General features: G+C 38.9%; 1 protein-coding gene across 1 annotated transcript in view; it reads left to right on the top strand.

Moving 5' to 3' along the window:
- The first annotated feature begins 1,879 nt into the window (after positions 1–1,879).
- LOC117390151 (nesprin-2-like) overlaps positions 1,880–21,191 on the top strand; it is a 92,686-nt gene continuing 73,374 nt past the window's right edge. Inside the window, exons 1-2 of the mRNA XM_055230942.1 lie at positions 1,880–1,922; positions 10,835–10,949. Of these exons, the coding sequence (XP_055086917.1) occupies positions 10,871–10,949 (79 nt within the window). The 5' untranslated portion in view covers positions 1,880–1,922; positions 10,835–10,870. The remainder of the gene's footprint in view (positions 1,923–10,834; positions 10,950–21,191) is intronic.

The raw sequence follows: 21,191 nt of genomic DNA, 5'->3' as shown, positions 1-21,191 counted from the left end.
ACAGAAATGGAGGGCGGGGCAAGAAATAAACAAAAAAATAAATACATTCAAATAACATAATCAAGATTTTTTTTTATATTCTTAGACTGTAATAGACGTGTCTATCATATGGATTAATAAATAAATTACGAAAGATATTTTATTTTTATATTTTAATTATTTACCTTTTTACACCGGAAACTGAAATTATTACGTAGCAAAAGATAGCTGATGTATTGTCAATAATAGCAAAGCACAGATTAATAGTGCACAGAATTACATAGAATGCTATATTTGAAATTTTCTATATTAGACAAGTTTGTATTGTTTACTTTCTCTCAAGTAATAATCTTTAAGTAATCGAACTATATCTTATAATATAACAATAGCACCATTTTGATTCAGATTTATTTTTATAATAATGAAATTGAAAAAAAAAAAAAGTTGCGTTCTATGACGTTGGATTTTATTGTCCTACACTGCCCTCTGCTGTTCTTTTAAAATCTTACACCACACTGACTAAACAAGATCCAAAACTGCTTTTAAAGTCATTTTATTCAGTTAAATTGGTCATAAATAAATACATCAGCAAATCTACTGTGTATCTCTCTGTGCACAACGGTAGCCTGTTAGTTCAAATCAGAGAGGCAGATGACAAACATGCTTGGCTAGTTAATGCTAGTTAGCTTTTTATTTTATTTTATTTTAAACATTAGCAATATTTTTAGTTTGTGACAAGTGAGTAACTTAATATATTTAAATATGTTTGAAATATGTCTGATACCAGTTCTGGTTTACATCTGGTTTTGATCTGGTTTAGTTCTGGTTTAGTTCTTATTTAAACCTGGTTTAGACTTTTTAGTCCCAGTTTAAACCTGGTTTAGATCTGGATTGGGCCTTGTTTTTTTTTAATTCATATTATGTGGTCTACCCTTTACTTTTAGAGTATACCTATTATTATTATTATTATTATTATTATTATTATTATTATTATTATTATTATTATTATTATTATTATTATTATTATTATTATTATTATTATTATTATTATTTACAGTTTTATTACAAATTATTCACTATTTGTTATTTAGAACTACTCTTATAATGTAATTTGTGAACTACTGTGTCCAAGTAATTTCCCCCAAATGTAAATAAAGGCAAATGGTCATATTTATATGGCATTTTTCTACCTTCAAATCACTCAAAGCGCTTTACGTCAAGGAAGCACTCACACAGTCATACACTAGACACTGGGGGCAAGGTGGGTTAAGTGTCTTGGCCAAGTAAAAGCAAAAGTTAATCCGTCAACTGAACCAAAAGTTGTAGGAATGAAGACATTCACTTCTACAACTTTTTGTCCGGTTGACTGATTAACTTTGGCTTTTACTATGGATCAGACCTGGATGTCTTGCCCAAGGACACAACAGCAGTTTTCATCTGTGGGAGCTGGAATCGCACCACCAACCTGTGAGCCAGTGGATCTGCCAACGATGTTTATGTCAAGAGCTGGATTCGGACCACTGACCTTTGGATCTAAAGCGTTTGACCAACTTTCTGTAATTTTTTAAAAGTATTTGTAAAGTACCTGATATTAATGAACACTACATATCAATCTATATATGTTTTTATTTTCTTTCCCATTTCTCTGTTGCATTGCTGTCCACTTCCCTGAACCTTTGGCCCACAGGTGACAGGCTCCAGTGCCAGGACTCTAAATGAGGGGTGTGTCGTCTAAATTTAGCCCCAGAAAGAGTCCCCTGCTCTCGGCTATGGCTCAGGCTTCTCCTGTGACACTTCCACCAGTGCCTCCAACCTCTCCCGGAGCTCTCACTGCCCTCTGCCAAACCCAAGCTCCAAGTTTCTCCTCTACAAAACGTCAACATCAAGGAAGAGTATTCGTGATCTCCCTGTGTGCTTCTCTGCTACAAACATCTACTACTACAGTAAGTAAATATTGAGTGACAGCTGTTTTGACGTTTGGAGTATGGTTGGAGTTTCAATAGTTGCATGCAAATTTGTTCTACTAGTACTTTTTTTTTTTTTTTTTTTGCAGAACTAGTCCTGTGTGGTTTCAAATTGTTGCCTTATTTTAGCCTCAAATCTCTGCTGGGTTAAGCATACACTTAAGTCCAGGTTAGTTTATACTTAGTTCAATGCTGATTTTTACCTGGTTTAGTCCTGGTTTATTCATAGTTTAGTCCTTGTATAATTCTGGTTTTGTCATAGTTTAGGTTTTGTTTAGACCTGATTTGAATTTTAATCCTGGTTCATGAACAGTTACTCTAGGTTTTGCCCTGGTCTACATCTTGCTTAGACCTGGTTTAGTCCTGGTTTTAAACTGGCTCTTGCTCTTATACAAACCCAGTTTTCAGTTTAGTCCTGTTGTGGTTTAGTTCTCGTTTAGACCTGGTTCTGACTTGGCTTACACCGTAGTTTGTGTTGGTTAGTTATAGCCTTGCGTAGTCCTTTAATGTAGCCCCAGTTTATTTTGGCTCACGTTCAGGGTTAAGTCCTGGTTTAGTTTTGGTTTAGTCCTGATTAAGTTCTGGTTAAATCCTGTTTCAAACCTCCTTTAGAAATGCATATTATATTATATTATATCTGCATTGTTTCCTGTTTCAGTCTTGTTTTATTCCATATAAGTTTGAGTTGTATAAACCCAATACTTGAAGCAAATTTACCAAAACATCTTAGGGCTTTCTTGCATTCATTCCTATGCATTTCCATTGTATATTGTTTTGCATATTTGATTTATTTGACATGATTTCATTGAAAAGTCCTCTGCTTCTCCCTCAAGGACTAAAGGACTGAACCAGAGCCAGACTCGTGTTCACGGGTCTATTTCTGTGGCACATTCCTACAGACATGCACTGCACTTTGTAGCACTTCATTACATGCAACTTCCACATTACATTTTACATGCAATCAATGTGGACCAGGTCACATGACAGTAAAATATAATTATAAATTAAATTAGTGACATAGAAATATATAACTATAGTTTTTATATGGGATTTCCCCCAATATTAAAACACTTTTTTTTCCACTTTATTTTGTGATTAAAACTAATTTTTCTGGTGGGACGTTCGCCACCTAATTGTCTCCGTGGAGATGTTAATGCTTTGCCTGGAATATTCCACAGTATTGCATTAAACTAAACTAAACTTTATTATGCATTTGTTCAATTAAATGTGTATATCGCTCAGAAATACTTTGAGAAACATGCATTGTTATTGTGAGCGGGGTTGCCTCTCCACAGATCTGACCTGTAACTTGACCTGGTCTCCATGGAGATAAATGTTTACCGCGAATTGGGGCAAACAGGTGGCGACTTACCCTCCACCAGAAAAGAAGTTACATAGTGCATCTTTAAACAACAAATGCATGCGTTCTACTTTATCTGTATATATTTTTCATCATTTATTACACCAGAATATGTTTATTTATTGATTTGCTTTCAATAATTTGACCTTGATTTGATTAAAATAAGACAGTGAATAGAGAATAGTTCATAATATCATACACAGCATTATACGGTTAAAATGATGGTTTGGATAAAAGCATCAGATTATTTGCATAAGCGTTTAAGCCTGGATTTAGTGTCCACTGCTTCCATTTCACTTTGACCTTTTGAGACAACCACAGTTATAGTCAGTGCACCAGCAGCAATAGAATATATCCTCCTTTTTTATAAATAATTATTCTGTATTTAAAGCATTGAGTTATTGCTTTGCACCATGTCTACAAATACTAACTGTCAGTTTGACCTAGAGCAGTGTGATCACGTTTCTATTTTTATATTGAGACTAATGAAGACGAGGTGCGATGTGGGCCGTGCTGCTGGTCACTCACCGCTGTCACACTTCTATTGTTCCATTCACACAGACACTAAGAGCGGGTGGTATAAACAAATAATAACACAAATTTGAAAAATCTATATTGTTTGGTAGTAAAACATGTTTGGTAGTAAAAGCCATAAGTTAAATCTGTCAACTGGACAAAAAGTTGTAGGAGTGAAGACGTTTCACTGCTCATCTAAGCCACTTCTTCAGTTCTGGTCAGATTTCTGCTGGACACTGCCTTATATCTGTCTGAAGGGAGGAGCTAACTATTGTTTTCAGTTTCTGTTTGTAGGCTTGGTCTGTTGAGGTGAAGTGTGCACTGTGCCTGAGTCATAGTTGGTGCTTTCACACCTATTAACATCCTCAGTAGCCCTATTGTTTTCTTTGTTTTCCTTTGTTGGTTTTAGCTCCTCCCTTCAGTTAGATATAAGACAGTAATCTGACCATCTGACAGATTTTACATTTGTCTTATGTATCAGCCCTGGACGCCTGAGGGATTACTCGGATATATTGTTTGGTGTATCTCAAGAATCATTAAATGTATTAGTTGAGGTTTAAGTCGCAGACAAATGTGCAATAATTGCATAATTACAGTGCAGAAATCACTTTTTACACTTAAAACTGGAAGTTTACAACATAACATTTTAAAATTTGTATTTAACCAGCTTATTGCAGAATTTTGTTTTTGTATTATTAACTATATACTCGTTATTCAAAATTTGCTTATCCTCAACTTCTGATCCTAAACAACATTCACAACAGGGATCAACATTTCTATAAACTACCTCTAACAAACACCTCATTATGGGACTAAACTGGGTCTAAACCTGGACTAAACCAGGACTAGAACAAGACCCAACCAAGTGTACATCAGAACTAAACTGGGACTAAACCAGGACCAAATCAAAACATGTGCAAATGTAAACTGCACTTTATTATATCAGTAACATTCTTAAAGCTGCACGTTGAAACTTTTTTGAGTATCCGCCACCTGCTTGTCTCTATGGAGATGATAATGCTTTGCCTGTAATGAAGTTCGCTCTCTTCATGGAAACAATCAGGTGAAGTCGCAGGTCAGATCTGTGGAGAGGCTAGCCCATTCACCGTAAAATATTTTTCAAAGTATTTTAGCGAAAAAGTGAAAAGAAATCCTACGAGAAAAGTTACATAGTACATCTTTGTTACACCAGCATTAAGTTCTTAGTACAGAAACAGTTAAGCTTAACCTTGTTTGGCCTCTATTTTGCAATTCAATGGTCCTTTTTCTCTTTTGCCCAGTGAAATGTATTTTTTCTGTCATTAAAATCAGCCATGTGTGTTCAGAATACGTAACATGTATACTGAGGAATCTGCAGTAGCCATTCTCAAAATAATTTCAACTGTGCACGGTCATTTTCCGAGAACTTTGTCAGAAACCTGAATCTACAGTTTGAGGCGCTGCTTGTCAACAGATCTTTAGACAAACGCATTAGCCCTCTCCGCTTTAGGGAGCTGAAAGTACTCTCAGAAATACACCACTGCTGACATAGTACTCCTCTCGTTTATGATGTAGTAGTAGAGGGAGTAGTAACTGTTGTGCTTGTGCTTGTAGTTTTGTATTTTCCTGGTTTGATTACAGTTTACTCCTGATGTAGATTTGGTTTAAGTTTTGTTTCAGTCCAAGTTTAGGCCCGGGTTTGGCTCCAGTTTAGTCCCAAATTTGATGAAGCGTACAGTATGTAGTGTATGTCGTCTACTAAAATAATCATTACGGTTAAGGTCATGGTGCACTTGCGCTCTGCATTTGACCCGTCCTTCAATGCCACTGGGGCAAACTCCAGATCCATCTCCAGTTCTTGAGCCGGTCTTGACCCTCCTGTACCTTAAACTGGACCTAACAGATCTTTTATGCATTATGTTTTGGGTTGATTTGGGTAACCAGAGTGCACAGGAAGAACATGCAAACTCAGGGAGAACATGGACCCTGGAACGTGAGTGTTTAGTTTTTCGTTGTTATAGTTTCGCCAAAGTTTATTATCCCCGTTGTTGCCTGTCTACCCATCTGAGGTTTAAATTCTTCCTCATCCTTTGCAGTAGCCGCCAGTACATTTCCTCCTGACACGATAATAACCTCAGTCATTTGCCGTTAAATGTCCAGGATTGTCCGTCAGAGCGGCTCAGAATCAGAGGTTAAAACGGGAGAGTGGATCTAATAATCTCCCTGGATTAAACCGAGACGACCGCAACGTGAGGGGAGCGTGGAGGGCGGCCGTTAGACTGACCCAGAGGAGCTGAGGCCAGAGCAGAGCCTTAAAGTTCGACCGTCTTTACAGCGGAGTACGTGTTTTGAACCAGCGACAGATCAATATACAGAGGCCCAACGTTGTACTCAAGTGAGAGTGCTGTTAATTCTAAATCATATTACTCAACTAGAAGTACAAAGTAGTAGTAGTATCTAAAGGAGCAGATGTTCAAATCCTTTTATACTGTTCTCAACATAAAGCTTTTGTCACTTCAGACTTACTCACAGTGGGAAGAGTAACCAAAACTTTTACCTAAGTAAGAGTACTGTTACTTCAATAAGTAGGGGTAGGAGGATAATGTTAGAAAAGTACTCAGAAAAAGTACGATTTCTTTTAAAAACTTAATGAAGTAAATGTAACTGAGCACTACCCACTCTGACAATATATCACTTGGCCAATACTGTGTTTACACTTTTTAGCGTATTGTCTGTGGGTCATAAAGATTCATCATTGACAGTTATTTTGAAAACAGGACAGTGCATTTCTAAAGAAACACTTTCAATAGTTAGTCATGTTTCCTTTTAACATTTATAATCACCTTGAGAATTGTGCGTTCTACTTATGCATTCTCCACAGATCTGACCTGTAACTTAGCCAGGTTGCGTGGCCTGTTTGTTTCCAGGGAGACATTACAGGCAAAATAATAACACACCGTATAACCCCCAATAACACACTTTTAATTCACCTTTAATTCATCTGTTCAAGCCTTTTAAAGGGCTTCTACCTGATTTTTTCCCATATTTTTGAGCAAAAATGTCTTGTACAAATATATTGTATAAGCAGGGGTCAAAATAAGTCAGCTGCGTACTGTCTGCATCTAAGTGTAAAGTGTGTTATTTTTCATAGAGTTAGGAAGTACGCTGCATGCTAGTTGTTGTCAGAATTATAATCAAGGTTAAACTCCACTTTGGTCTGTGAAAGTTGTGCAAAGTGCTTAAAAACTCAGCACAGTGAATAACTCGGATGCTCAGAATGCCTCTATCAGGGCCCTCCAGCTGTGTGACTGCGCGGGGCCCTGCAGCTGTGCGACTATGTGTGTCTCTGTGTCAGGGCCCTGCAGCTGTGCGACTGCGCGGGGCCCTGCAGCTGTGCGACTGCGTGTGCCTCTGTATCATTGTTATAGTGAAGTCATGACTCAGGTTTTACGATAATGTGATTCAGGCGTGTCTCTAAATCTGACCGGCTCTGCAGCATTCACACTTTATAATGACACAAACAGCAGTGGACTGTTTCTGACATGTTTAGTGCCTTTATATGAGAGCGAGGCTGATAATGACCAGTTAGAACCACGACTGTGAAGGATCCCTTAAAACTGCATGATAATTATAGTGGAATTAGGATGAGGATGTTATGGGAAAATATGTAATGACTATATTTATTGAAATTGCATTATAATTTAATTTCATTTTGCGTTTTAAAATCTAGATTAGTTGCTAAACCACATTTGAGAGAAGACTGAAACCTGAAACTAATTAAACTAATACAAAAATCGCATGCTTTTTGTCGAGGTGTAAGCTGCAGGGTTAGCAGCTTTTACACAGAGTAAGACCCCATGTAGACACGGGGAGGGCATCTGACACACGCACAGAGCATGCAAACTGTCGCCATTAGTTTATCCTTGTGTCCTGTGTGTGCGTTTTGTCCGTCGTATTATTTGAAAGTCCTCGTGCAGCTGACAGGATCATAACTGAGATACCAGAGAGCTAACACGTGCTAAAGCTAAGGACGCTAGCTTAGAGGTGACTTCTGCTGCTCTGGCTAACTAATGCATTATGTTAAAGCTGCACTATGCCACTTTTCTGGTAAAGGGGTCCAAAATCATAGAGATGTTATTACTTTGCCTGGAATGTCCTACAATAATAATAATAATAATAATATAATAACTTCCTGATTTTATTCAATTACAGGTGTTTTTGTTGCTCAAAAGCACCTTGGACATACATTTTAGTTTTGAGTGGTGTTGCCTCTCCACAGATCTGGCCTGTAACTTGACCATCAGCTTGTTTGCACGGAAGATAAGTTAAGAAAAGTTGTACTGCGCCTGTAATTTAGACCATTTGGTAATATGATAAATGACCAGAGCAGAAGCGTTAATTGAGCTGTTTACTGCGTCGCTGTCGCCGGAACAACATGTAAACAAAGGGCCGTGGCATTTGGAACGGCGTGTTATTTTTGCCCCTGTCACCTGTCGGTTCTCTGGCACCTGTCTGTTGTCACACCTGCCAATCAAACATCATGTGGTGAGACTCAGAACCAGACCGGAGGCACCTTCAAACACCGAGACCGGAGCCTTTAACGGACCGAAATGAAAATGTGACGATGGCGGACGTGTTTGTGTTTATTTATTTGTACGGTAGTATTACAAATTAGGGACTAACGTAGCTATAAACTAAACTTAAACTTTTATAGTTCAAGAAAAATAACTACTGATACTTTGCGGCGTCAGTAAAGTCGTCCGTATTCCCCGTATGCTAACTTTAGGCACTGCTCTGTCTGAAGCTTTGCTAAATTTTAATCTGATCTTTATTTTAACGCAATCTGACCGGAAAGCAGGGCCGTCCCAGCCTATAAGCAGACTAAACAGCCACCAGAGGGCCCCCAAGAGTCCATACATTTATATTGAAAGTCCTGTATTCAATCCCGCCAGCAGTTGGTAGCCTTTCTGTGTGGAGTTTGCACGTTCTCACTGTGGTCGGGTGGGTTTCTCTGTGTGACTTTTTTTAAATAAAGGTGCACTATGTATGTAACTTAGCATTTGCCACTTTCTTTGACTGGAACGTTGCACTGTACGACGTTAAATTTAACTCTAGACATTTTTAGTGCAGAAATACTTGATAATGTCACCTGCTTGACTCCATGACGGACACGCCTTAAAGCTATACCGTGGGACGTTTCAGGCAAAGCAATAACACAACCACGTAGACAAGAAACATGGTACACCTTTAGATAAATTAGGGGAAAAAAGCAAAGCATAATAACCTCACATGATATAATTAGAAAAGATTGAATTTGTGTTATAGCCTTCAAGCGTCAAGACCCAACATCGGTGGACATTGCTTTTGTCCCGTGCTTCTGTCTCTTTCGTTTATGTTGAACAATAAAAAAGTCCCAGGGCTGGCTCAGATGAGGTGTGAACATGTGTCCTGAAGGATCACGTCAGAAACAGCAGCGGCGGCGGCGGCGGCGGAAAACTGACAAACTGTGAACGATAAACATCTTTGACTCATGCTTGTCGTGCGTTGTTACATTCACAGTTTGCACGCACATAAAGACTGCAGTGCTCGTATCTACTTTCCACATGTGTACTAAGTTTGGGGTATAACCTTAGAGCTGTGCAGCGGGCGGTTTTCAGATTTTAGACTGCAATGACACCGTACTCCCAGATGGGGGCGAGAGACGTTATTCCCCCATTGATTACATTATGATTGCACCTGAGATCTCACTGCAATACAACAAAAATCATCATTTTACCCATCGATTGTATATATAAATGGACATAGCTAACCTGCTAGCCGCGACGTTCCAAATAGGAAGTGATCATGGGGGCTTCAGTTTACTTTGTATTGAGAAACTGTCACCCCTTTCTCCGTAACTGCTGCAGTGAGCCTCATCATTTTGGTCTTAAACTGTTTGTATTAACCCGCTCTACATGATCCCGGTGTTTATATTTCACTATTTTGTCCATAAATCAAGATATAAACGTTAATAACAAATAAATCAGGTGCCTTATTTCCTCAAGGTTGCTCCCACTAACATTTTGATTGGTTTGATTGACAGTGTTGTGCGGGTGGGAAGGGGCACTAAATTCTTTGGTTGCTAGGATACTCTGCTCCAAATTTGCCCCTATGAACTTCATTTGACTGGAGCCCTTAGTCCATTTCTTTATACAGTCTATGATTTTAACAATATTAATTTTAGCTGCCTCCATCTGTATTAATGTGCATCTGGTTCTATCATTATGACTTGGGATAATACCCATTGTAAATATAAATTACTATTTTTTACACCAACCAAGAAGCAATTTGTGATGAAGAGTTGAAAAATATGATGAAAATGACAGGAAGTAGAGAGTTCTGTTTGATGACGATGATCACACTGGGAGCATTCTGTCCAAAAGAAGCAAGTTTTTCTAAGGTGTTTTCTTACATTTGAATCTGTCAGATAATAATTTCTGTTTATATTAGAGGAGTTTTGGCCTACTGTTTAACACGGTTGCTAGGTAACAGTTAAGGAATTCCCTAGCATGATGTCACGTTTTCAAACCAGGAAGAAAACTTTGCTAATTTGGGATAAATAAAGTTAAATCTTTAGTTAAAGCATTAATATTATGATCTTTACTGTGTTTTACTAAAATGAGTAATCTAGTCTGTCACTTTAAATAATATTGACCTGTATAATATGATGTCACCTGAAACCCTGCAATCGATGGAATTTTAATCGAGAACAAGATCAGTTCATTTCTAAAAGTCCCTGATCAGCTTTGGTCTTTTTAATGGAGAGTTCAGTTTTGTTTATGTACAGGAAATTCATATTTTCTATTTGTTATTCATGAGATCAAATTGAATCAGACATTGTGATTGATCAATTTGAGGAAATATTACCCAGCCCTAGTTAGAAGATGAAGAATAGATGATGAAATATTGATTTTCTTAAGTACCCGTAGTTTACAAAGTCTAAATAATATTACCATTGCATCTAGTGTTTTATAACTTCTTGTCTTGTGTTTTCCAGATGTGCCCTGTGTTGTGAAGCGTCTCTCTTACAAAGATGGCATCCGACTTTGACAATGGTCTGATGGAGAGGAGCCACGGCCTGGACATCGACCACGTCCATCTGCTATTACAGGGTCAGTGCACAGATATTAAACGACATGAACACAACAGCAAGACAAACGTGACAAGTAAATGGGAGTATTAACACAATTAGGTAACAGTGAACCTACGTTGCCAGATCCTAAGCCTATAGAGAGCGGACACATGCCACTTTTTCTCATTCTCAGTATATGGACAGGCCTCAGGTGAAAGGTCACAACCTCCAGAATTCACTAGGACTCATGTTCATGTTCGACAGCAGGTGCTGGGGTTTAGGTAGTGACCATTCAGATCAGAGAGAGTCCTTTTACCTTTAAACCAAGTGGACTATAAGTCAATACTTTTTTCCATGCTTTGAACCCTGTGGCTTATACAACAGTATGGCTAATTTATAGATCTTTTCTGGCTAATGACCACCAGGGGGCGCTCTCTAACAGTAAATGCTAAGGTGAGACAGACATGGGGAAAGATTATGCACTGAAGAATACGCTAGTTTTCATTTTGTGCATCATGCACAGACACTCAACATGGAAAACACACCAAGAAATGCAAATGATGCAGCTTTTAAGATAAAGGCAATGGATCTGGCATCAAAGAAGGAAATAGAGCCACTGCACGTGACCTCAGCATCAAAGAAGGAAATAGAGCCACTGCACGTAAGCTCAGCATCAAAGAAGGAAATAGAGCCACTGCACGTAAGCTCAGCATCAAAGAAGGACATAGAGCCACTGCATATAAGTTTGGGATCAGTGAATCGATGGTGCGACGTTAGAGGCGGCAGCGGGAAGAACTTAGTCCATGTAAAAAAAACAACAAAACCTTTCAGAGGAAATAAAAGCAGATGGTCCGTGTTGGCGCTGTTTTATTTTCTAAACATGCAGGTATGTTCATCCCGTGTTGATGGCGTGTTGGTGCTGTACTGCAGATTTTCAGGCACAGGTTAAAAAAAAAAGAGTGTCTTAAATTAAAATTCAAGAATAACTCCATGTACTCTGTGCATACAAGTACAACATATTTGTATTCAAGTGCGACTTATATATGTGCAAAATGCATTTTCTTTTCAAATTTAGCTGGTGCTGCTTATATTCAGGTGCACTCAATAGTCTGAAATTTCCGGTATAACAAATTGTAGCGTAATTAGTTTTTTGCAGTGAAGAATAAAACAGCATTTCAGTTGTTATTCGTAAAAACTGTATTTATGTTTATGTCATATCTGGGGTCATAGTCAGGTCAGGGTTATGCAGTTTAATATCAGACTCTTACATACAGATGAATTTAAGTCACAGTTAAGGGCAGACTCATAATTTTATGTTCAGATTATTTTTAGATTAGAAGAGACTGTGCCATGTTTCACTCCTTAAGAAGCGAAATGGCAGTAATCCTACTTATAGTTTGATCTTTTTTTATTCTGTCAGTCCAACAGAAATGTGCCATAACATGTCTAACCCAGTGTATTAGCTGAGGATTAAGTATCAGACAACATGAATCTGTAACATTACTCACTAAAATGCAGAGTTTTAATCAACTCTTTTAGCAGCATTTTGAGCGTTCACTTTGAGTTTTCAGTACAAACTTTATACCCAATATTTCAGTTTTACATGATTGATCATTTGACATTGCCCACGTTTGCTGAGCACCTTATTTGTCCGGTGTGTAACAAACATTTACTTCTTATTTGCTGGGACGATTTATTTTATTGTTTTTACCATGTTTTTCAGATTATTTCAGAAGGCTGACACAGTGTTTTGCAGATTGCCCATAATTTAGGTTCCACATTTTATGATGAAATCTCTAAGCCGTGAAACCACAGCCTGCTAAAGTACGCACTGAGGATTTGTGATATGCAATATAAGAGGAGGGAAGGGCATCTGACACACAGGGAAACAAGAAGATGGGAGGGCATCTGACACACAGGGAAACAAGAGGATGGGAGGGCATCTGACACACAGGGAAACAGGAGGATGGGAGGGCATCTGACACACAGGGAAATAAGAGGATGGGAGGGCATCTGACACACTGGGAAACAAGAGGATGGGAGGGCATCTGACACACTTGATAGAGGAGGATGGGAGGGCATCTGACACACTTGATACAGGAGGATGGGAGGGCATCTGACACACAGGGAGACAAGAGGATGGGAGGGCATCTGACACACTTGATACGGGAGGATGGGAGGGCATCTGACACACAGGGAAACAAGAGGATGGGAGGGCATCTGACACACAGGGAAACAAGAGGATGGGAGGGCATCTGACACACAGGGAAACAGGAGGATGGGAGGGCATCTGACACACACAGGGATATCAATATGCCCCACAAGGATGAGAAATTTGGACCGTTGCCATAGCGATTACCAATCTAAAACAAAATATGAAATCTTTTGAATAGGAAAATAGCAATATTCATTTTGCACCTCTACCACGAAGCCTACAGACCCAAACTAAAACAAGACTTTCTATCTCACCTTTTTCCTACCTGGGGCAGATCAGGTAACTCCTCTAATAATATTATGACACATATTTCCTGGATCCCTCGTTGCCCTGATTACCCACAATGCCTCGGCGCAGGTCAGGTTGGAGCAGGTATGGAGGTGGGCGGGGCTTGTCTAGACTCACCTGCTCCTCTGCTGCAGACCGACCGCGGTAGCTTCAGACAGTTAGCGCTCCTTATGAGAGGAACAGCTAGTGTCTTGTACTACTGAGAGATATGGAAAAAAACAATGCTTTTTTTTGTGAGATGAAAACCATTTTGAAAGTGCTGATGCGGTAAAGAGGAGCCAACATGAGTGAGGCCACGACGGGTAGGTCAAAAAAAAATATATATACGCTAAAGAAATGTCAAATCTGTGCTAGGACTGCATCATTACTTGCAGTGATATCCAATTAGCACGTCGCAAAGGCTGCAGTTATTGAAGCGCCATCATTTTCTCCACAGACAAATGCAAATCTAATCGCTTTTGCAGTCTTTGTCAGAAAAATCATAATTACCCGTAGATATTTACTCAAATGGTTCAGCTTTAATCTATGCTGAAACCACACTCCACCCAAATTAAATCCAACGCACAATTGGAGACATATCCGAGTTTGACTGGTTATAAGATGCGATACTCAAAAATACTGAGAATGTTTTTTTTTTAAATTGAGATTGGAACAAATCTGCAACTACGAACAATGTCTGTGGTCTGCTTTTCCCCAGATTAACCAACATTCATTTTAAACTAGTCTTAGTCAGATTTAGCCTTCTACTGTAAATCGCTGTTCGGTTTTGCACCAGTTTGATGTTCACGTGTCGTCTCATTTTCCTGTTGATTTGACGTGCATTTGTCCTTTTATATTTGGACTGAAATTGGTGGTTGAATATACAATGATCTCTGCATATATTTGTAACTTTTGTGAATACTGCAATAGAAATGAGCAGTGTATGTGAAGTATACTCTGATTTTGTAAGTGCCTGTGTAAAACCTGTTTAAATCTTTCCTTCAGCACTGTTACTGCTGTACTTCAGAACAGATTAGATCTTTCATTCCTGCCCTTGAAAAGATTTTGACATTAAGATTTATACTGTAAACTTATATCTGCACGTTAGACTGAAAATCCATAGTTGACAGATGTTGCTTTTTAGTGTAATATTGTGATGTTGTGTCCTGTGCTCACTTTTGTTCCCTGAGATACTTCAATATACAACTAACTAACTGTTATTAAGTCATAGGTACGAATAATAATTGATACGAAAAATAGTATTCAAATAAATACTCATTTGAATAAGTACTAGTACTGAAAAAATCACATCATTATAATGTTTAAAATGACATTTATCTGTATGTTAATTTGATTCTGTGTAAACCAGGGCTAAGAGGAATAGTCTGTTTGTAACTTGTTAATAACTGGGACTAAACCGGGACTAAACCGGGACTAAACCAGGTCTAAACCAGGTGTAAACCAGGTGTAAACCAGGTCTAAACCAGGACTAAACCAGGGATAAACCAGGTCTAAACCAGGACTAAACCAGGGTTAAATGAGGTCTAAACCAGGATTAAACCAGGATTAAACCAGGACTAAACCATGACTAAACCAGGTCTAAACCATGACTAAACCAGATCTAAACCAGGATTAAACCAGGACTAAACCAGGACTAAACCAGGTCTAAACCAGGACTAAACCAGGTCTAAACCAGGACTAAACCAGGACTAAACCAGGACTAAACCAGGTCTAAACCAGGTCTAAATCCTGACTAAACCAGGACTAAACCGGGGTTAAACCAGGACTAAACCAGAACTCAACAGGACTAAACAGAACCAGATGTGAGTTAAGCCAGGTCTAAAACTATAGGACAAAATAAGATCTAAATGTATGACCCTACCTGTTCAAAATCAATGCTGAAACATAATCCAAAACTAAGGGTGCGTTCACTGTAGCACTCGCTCCAGGATTGAGCCCAGTTGTCCTGATGTAGACTTGGCTTAGTCTGGCTCTAGTCCTGGTTTAGCCCTGGTCTAGTCTAGGATTTGTTTCAAGTTTAGTTCCGGCATAGTCCTGTGTGAATGCGCCCTAAACCAGGACTAAATCAGGTCCAAACCAGGACTAAACCAGGACTTCAAGGTCTTAACCAGGACTGAGACATGATATAACTCATTTTAAGACTGGATGTATCTAACCAGATCTAAAGCAGTGTTATTTTTATGTTTTTAACTTAATTTTAAAGCTATTTTTTCAACATTAACACTTCATTTTTCCAACCAGTTCAGGTCCTTTAAACTCTTTGCCTGCAGCTAAACTCTCACTTCAGTCAGTGCACTTCAGTGAACCCAAGCGTACACTGATTTACTGCAGTTTTGACAGTCACATTAATGTATTCTTCTGTATTTTTAATAGTGGGTTAACAATCCGTGCATAAGGAAATACAAAAAAACGAAATGCAGTGAAGATTAAAATATTTATATCCAAGAAAAGGGAGCGGCACGTTTAGCTAACACGGATTTAACCAGCAACAACAACAACACAGGAGCAGAAGTGGTTTTAGTTAGACTGCAGATTGCATATGAATCAAAACAAGATATTTAAAGGTGCACTGTGTAACTTTTTGGTGTCTCCATGGAGATGTTACTGCACCTTGTCTGTCTAGAATATTCCAAAATATGACAGTACATTTGTATTCACTTACAGGTGTTTTTATTGAACAACAACACAAGAGAGTGATTTTTGAGATCTCTTATAATGTATAATCAAAACAAGACATTTAAATGTGCAGTATGCAACTTTGCTGGCGCCCGCTTGTCTCCATGGAGATGTTATTGCTTGGAATGCACCACAGTATGGCATTCAGCTTGTGCTCAGTCACAGGTGTTTTTATGAAATGAGAACAGAAGAGCCAAAGTGATTTTAAGCTGCAGATTGCCTGAATAATCAAAGCAAGATATTTAAACCCACACTTTGTGGCATTTTGTTCCACCTCCTTGTCTCCATGGAGAAGTTATGACTTGCCTTGAATGTTCCACAGTATTGCATTCAGCTTTTATTCAACTACAGGTGTTTTTATTGAGAGTGATTTTAGTTAAACTGGATATTTCTTATTCAGATAATTAAAACAAGATATTTAAATGTGCAATATGTAACGTTTTTGCCACCTGCTTGTCTCCAGGGAGATGTTATGACTTACCTGGAATGTTCCACAGTATAGCATTACACTTGTATACCTTCCATTTATTTATTTCTATTGGTCACGAGCACTGTTCCCTCTAAACTGCGCGCGTGCGCACTGGCGCACTGCTGACACGGTCTCCGCGCACAGAAAATCTGCTCTGCGCACAAAGAAATCGAACCGGAATTGAAAATAAAATAAACACACAACAATTCATTCTGCGCTATTTTTCAGTGTGAGTCAGTGAGTGTGACCGGGGACGAGCTGCTCCAGACAATTATGTGATTCACATACGTATATGAGCAGTTTATCCACGTCATTGAGGCTCCTCATGCGCCGCTATCAGAGGTTTAGCCGATGTGGAGCGAAGACTCGCTCATGATGCTAATGATGCTAATGATGCTAATGATGCTAATGATGCTAATGATGCTAATGATGCTAAGTGTTTATCCCCTTAACGTTCCGACGGCCCGCGCTCTGACGCACTGTTACGCACTGTTTTGTAGCAGTTTTGCGTTTTAAACATGACGAAACGGACAAAACAAAGGAAGTACGCGACCGAGGACACTGTGGATGTTTGTACAAGTTAAACTAGAGACATCTCGGACCCGGAGCGGCTCGTGGAACCGAGTGAAGATCTCATGATGGACTCAGGAGCAGAGGACCTTATGTTTTGATGGACTGGATGCTGTTCCTGATCGGTAAGTGTGGTTTATTCTGCTATTGACTTAATTGTGGGTCAAATATATCATACGTAATCATTAGCGTTAGCCAAAGTGTCTTGCCTAAGGACACGATGACAGAAGTTGGTCCGAGCGGGACTCGATCCTCCTCCTTTAACCACTGAGCCACTGTCAGAGAATTACTGTCACACTGAACAATCTTGACCCATACAACTTGTTTTGAATATATTTTATATACAAATATACATTTTATATTGTGTTTTGATATGATATGTAAATGTACAGTAATAGAGCAGCTGCAGATACAGATTCCTCTCAGTGTGTTTTGGTCATTGACTGTCACTAATTTATGAGTTGTAAAAATCAAATGATCGTGTCATAAACTGAAAAAGAGTTAACGGACCATTGTGAAAAGCTTCTCACAATGGCTTTTACTCATAATACAAGTCAGAGCTTTATAATGAAAATGTTAAGTGTGTTTTCAACATTGGAGTTTACAGTTGTCTTGGTTTGGTTGAAGCTCATGTTTTTTCATAGTTAAAATTAAATATTTATACTTCCAATAGCATTAACATACTACACAGGTCATGAGCAAGACCTTTGTCATTTTCATTGTATAAGTGGCTAAAGCACTTAATTAAAAGTCTTATAACAGAAATGTGAATGTGGTAATTTAATTATTTTAATAAACCATTTAACTTGGATGGATGTGATGCAGCATGACCACAGTGCACACGTCTGATGACCACAGCGCGCACGTCTGATGACCACAGTGCGCACGTCTGATGACCACAGTGCGCACGTCTGATGACCACAGCGCGCACGTCTGATGACCACAGCGCGCACGTCTGATGACCACAGCGCGCACGTCTGATGACCACAGCGCGCACGTCTGATGACCACAGTGCGCACGTCTGATGTAGCTCACACTGGTCCATGGGACGCTCAGGGAGTTTATGTGTTTGCTCAGACTCGTGAAAAATTAGAGGGAACATTGGTCACGATACTACATTGAACATTCTTACAACATTGTTACTGTGAGTGGGCTCGCCTTTGCATAGAGCTAACCTGTGTTTTGGCCTGGTGGTGTCTCCATGGAGATAGATGCTGATATTGCGGAAAATTCCAGGCAATGCAATACCATCTCCGTGAAAACAAGCAGGTGGCCGACCCTCCACTAGAGTGTCCTATATATTACAATGAGTATATTTAGATTTGAGCTATATCACGTTATATTTTCAAAAAGTTGTGTCAAGTTTGATTCAGGCATGTTTGAGTAATCTTGAGTACCTGGTCTCCTGCTCCAGAACTCAAACCTCCCTGTTCCAACTTGTGATGTCATTAGGCGGTGACATAAGATGTGCTAAAACATTAATAAACAAATTTTAAATGAGGACAAAACCAGACGTCTAAAGCCTCATTTTATAACTTTTTAGACAAAACATAAACTTAAATAAAGTAGTTGTTGTTTTTTTTTGTTATTTTTTTCATTTTGGATGTTTTTATTGGACTAAAACACCTACAGAAACTTACATCCTTACTATAAGTGAGCTTGCATCTCCACAAACCTGACCTGTCCTGCTTGTCTCCATGGGAATGTTGCTCCTTTCCGCTATAGTATTTCACAGTACGGCATAAAAGTTCTATCACCATGGAGAATGTTCCGAAGTGTGATTTTAACTTTATATTTCCATGGAATCCAGCAGGTGACGTCCCACCTCCAGAAAGTTACATACTGTACCTTTAAGATGTCTGAAAATAACTCCAAGTCTTGAATAATGCAAGAACCTTCAAAACTATTTATTTTTTATATTATTTAGGCGAAATCCGCAAAGTACCAGCTTTATTTTTTACATTTATTCTCCATGTTTTTGTCTGTAAACCCCCTCACCACACACTTTATACACTTTTCCCACACAGGCATTAACATTTTCTCACATTTCTCTCTCGTTTAAACTCTCTCAAAGTTCAAACCTTCGTATATTATATCCCCCGTCCTAAATCATTCTAAAGATATTCAGGAAAGTTTCATTTCTGTCCTGTGAATGTGACTTTTTTTTAGCATTGATACTTGCTCAAATAAGTATGTAGTTTCAATACTCATTCTAGTTCTTTTCTAGTTCTAGTCTACTTTAGTCTTTGTATAGTCCTGCCTTAGTCCTGGTGTAGACCTGATTTAGTCCTAGTTTAGACTTGCTTTTGTCCTTCCTAGTTCTGGTCTAGTTCAGTCCTGGTTTGGTCCTGATTTAGTCCTGGTTTGGTCCTGATTTAGTCCTGGTGTAGGTCTGATTTAATCCTGGTTTGGTCCTGATTTAATCCTGGGGTGGGTCTGATTTAGGCCTAGTTTAGACTTGGTTTTGTTCTTCCTAGTTCTGGTCTAGTTCAGTCCTGGTTTGGTCCTGATTTAGTCCTGGTGCAGGTCTGATTTAGTCCTGGTTTGGTCCTGATTTAGTCCTGGTGTAGGTCTGATTTAATCGTGGTTTGGTCCTGATTTAATCCTGGTGTAGGTCTGATTTAGTCCTGGTTTGGTCCTGATTTAGTCCTGGTTTGGTCCTGATTTAGTCCTGATTTAGTCCTGGTTTGGTCCTGATTTAGTCCTGGTTTGGTCCTGATTTAGTCCTGGTGTAGGTCTGATTTAGTCCTGGTGTAGGTCTGATTTAGTCCTGGTTTGGTCCTGATTTATTCCTGGTTTGGTCCTGATTTAGTCCTGGTTTGGTCCTGATTTAGTCCTGGTTTGGTCCTGATTTTACATATCTGACGGGTAACTTGCTCAAGTAAGTATATAGTTTCAATTCTCATTTTAGGATCAATTAGTATCTGATTTTCAATACTTTTAACTTTACAAACTCCTCAAAGTCTGAAAATTTCCCGTGCACTTTTCCCTCTCCACTGACCTATATTACATCGCATTACATCATCATAAATCCACTACTGTACTTTCGTTTAAATCACTGCCATCACTGCTAATTTCTCTTCTGTGATTAATTATAATATGAAATTTGACTCCCTCTATTTCCTGACTGTCAAAATTAGCTCAGGGTTAACTCAGGCCACCAAGAGCTCACTGCGAAACATGTTCTAACAGAAATAGTCCAGACCGTACGTAGATCAAAAGGCAGACTGCAGCGACATGCACGAGAATGGACCGTGCTGGATGTTAAAGTGAAAATCAGATTTGTGTTAAAGATCCAGGATAACACTTTAAAATGGAGAATGAAGACTGGACCATTTGTGAAATTTTGCACACAGCCAAAGATCTGAATGAGTTTTTTGAGCTGTACGATGGTGAGTGACGACTACAACTACAAGGTCCGTAGATGGTTATTAATAAGTCAAAATTACTTATTGAGTAACTTTTTGAGTATATTCAGATGTTTTACTGTTACATTTAAAGTGCATTATGTAAGTGCACTATGAGGTGTGTCTGCGATCTGCCTGTTGCCATAGAGATGTTATTGTTTGGCTTGGGATGTTTCACAGTATGTTATTAAGCATATATTGCATTGATGTTCAGTCCTGGTTTAGTCCGGGTTTAGTCCTGGTTTAGACATGCTTTTGTCATTTCTAGTCCTGGTCCAGTCCTGGTCTAGTGCTGATTTAGTCCGGGTTTAGTCCTATTTTGCTCCTGGTTTGGTCCTGGTTTAGTCCTGGTGTAGACCTGGTTTAGTCCTGGTTTAGACTTGAGTTTGGCCTTCCTAGTTCTGGTCCAGTTTAGTCCTGGTTTGGTCCTGGTTTAGTCCTGGATTAAACCTGATTTAGTCCTGGATTAAACCTGATTTGTCCTGGTATAGGCCTGATTTGGTCCTGGATTAAACCTGATTTAGTCCTGGTTTAGACTTGTTTTGTCTTTTCTAGTTCTAGTCTATTTTAGTCTTGGTATAGTCCTGCCTTAGTCCTGGTGTAGACCTGATTTAGTCCTAGTTTAGACTTGCTTTTGTCCTTCCTAGTTCTGATCTA

The sequence above is a fragment of the Periophthalmus magnuspinnatus genome, chromosome 22 (assembly GCF_009829125.3).
Source record: "Periophthalmus magnuspinnatus isolate fPerMag1 chromosome 22, fPerMag1.2.pri, whole genome shotgun sequence".
NCBI classification, from domain to species: domain Eukaryota; kingdom Metazoa; phylum Chordata; class Actinopteri; order Gobiiformes; family Gobiidae; genus Periophthalmus; species Periophthalmus magnuspinnatus.
Note: the sequence above shows the minus strand (reverse complement) of the source record. Positions and strands in the feature narration are given on the sequence as shown.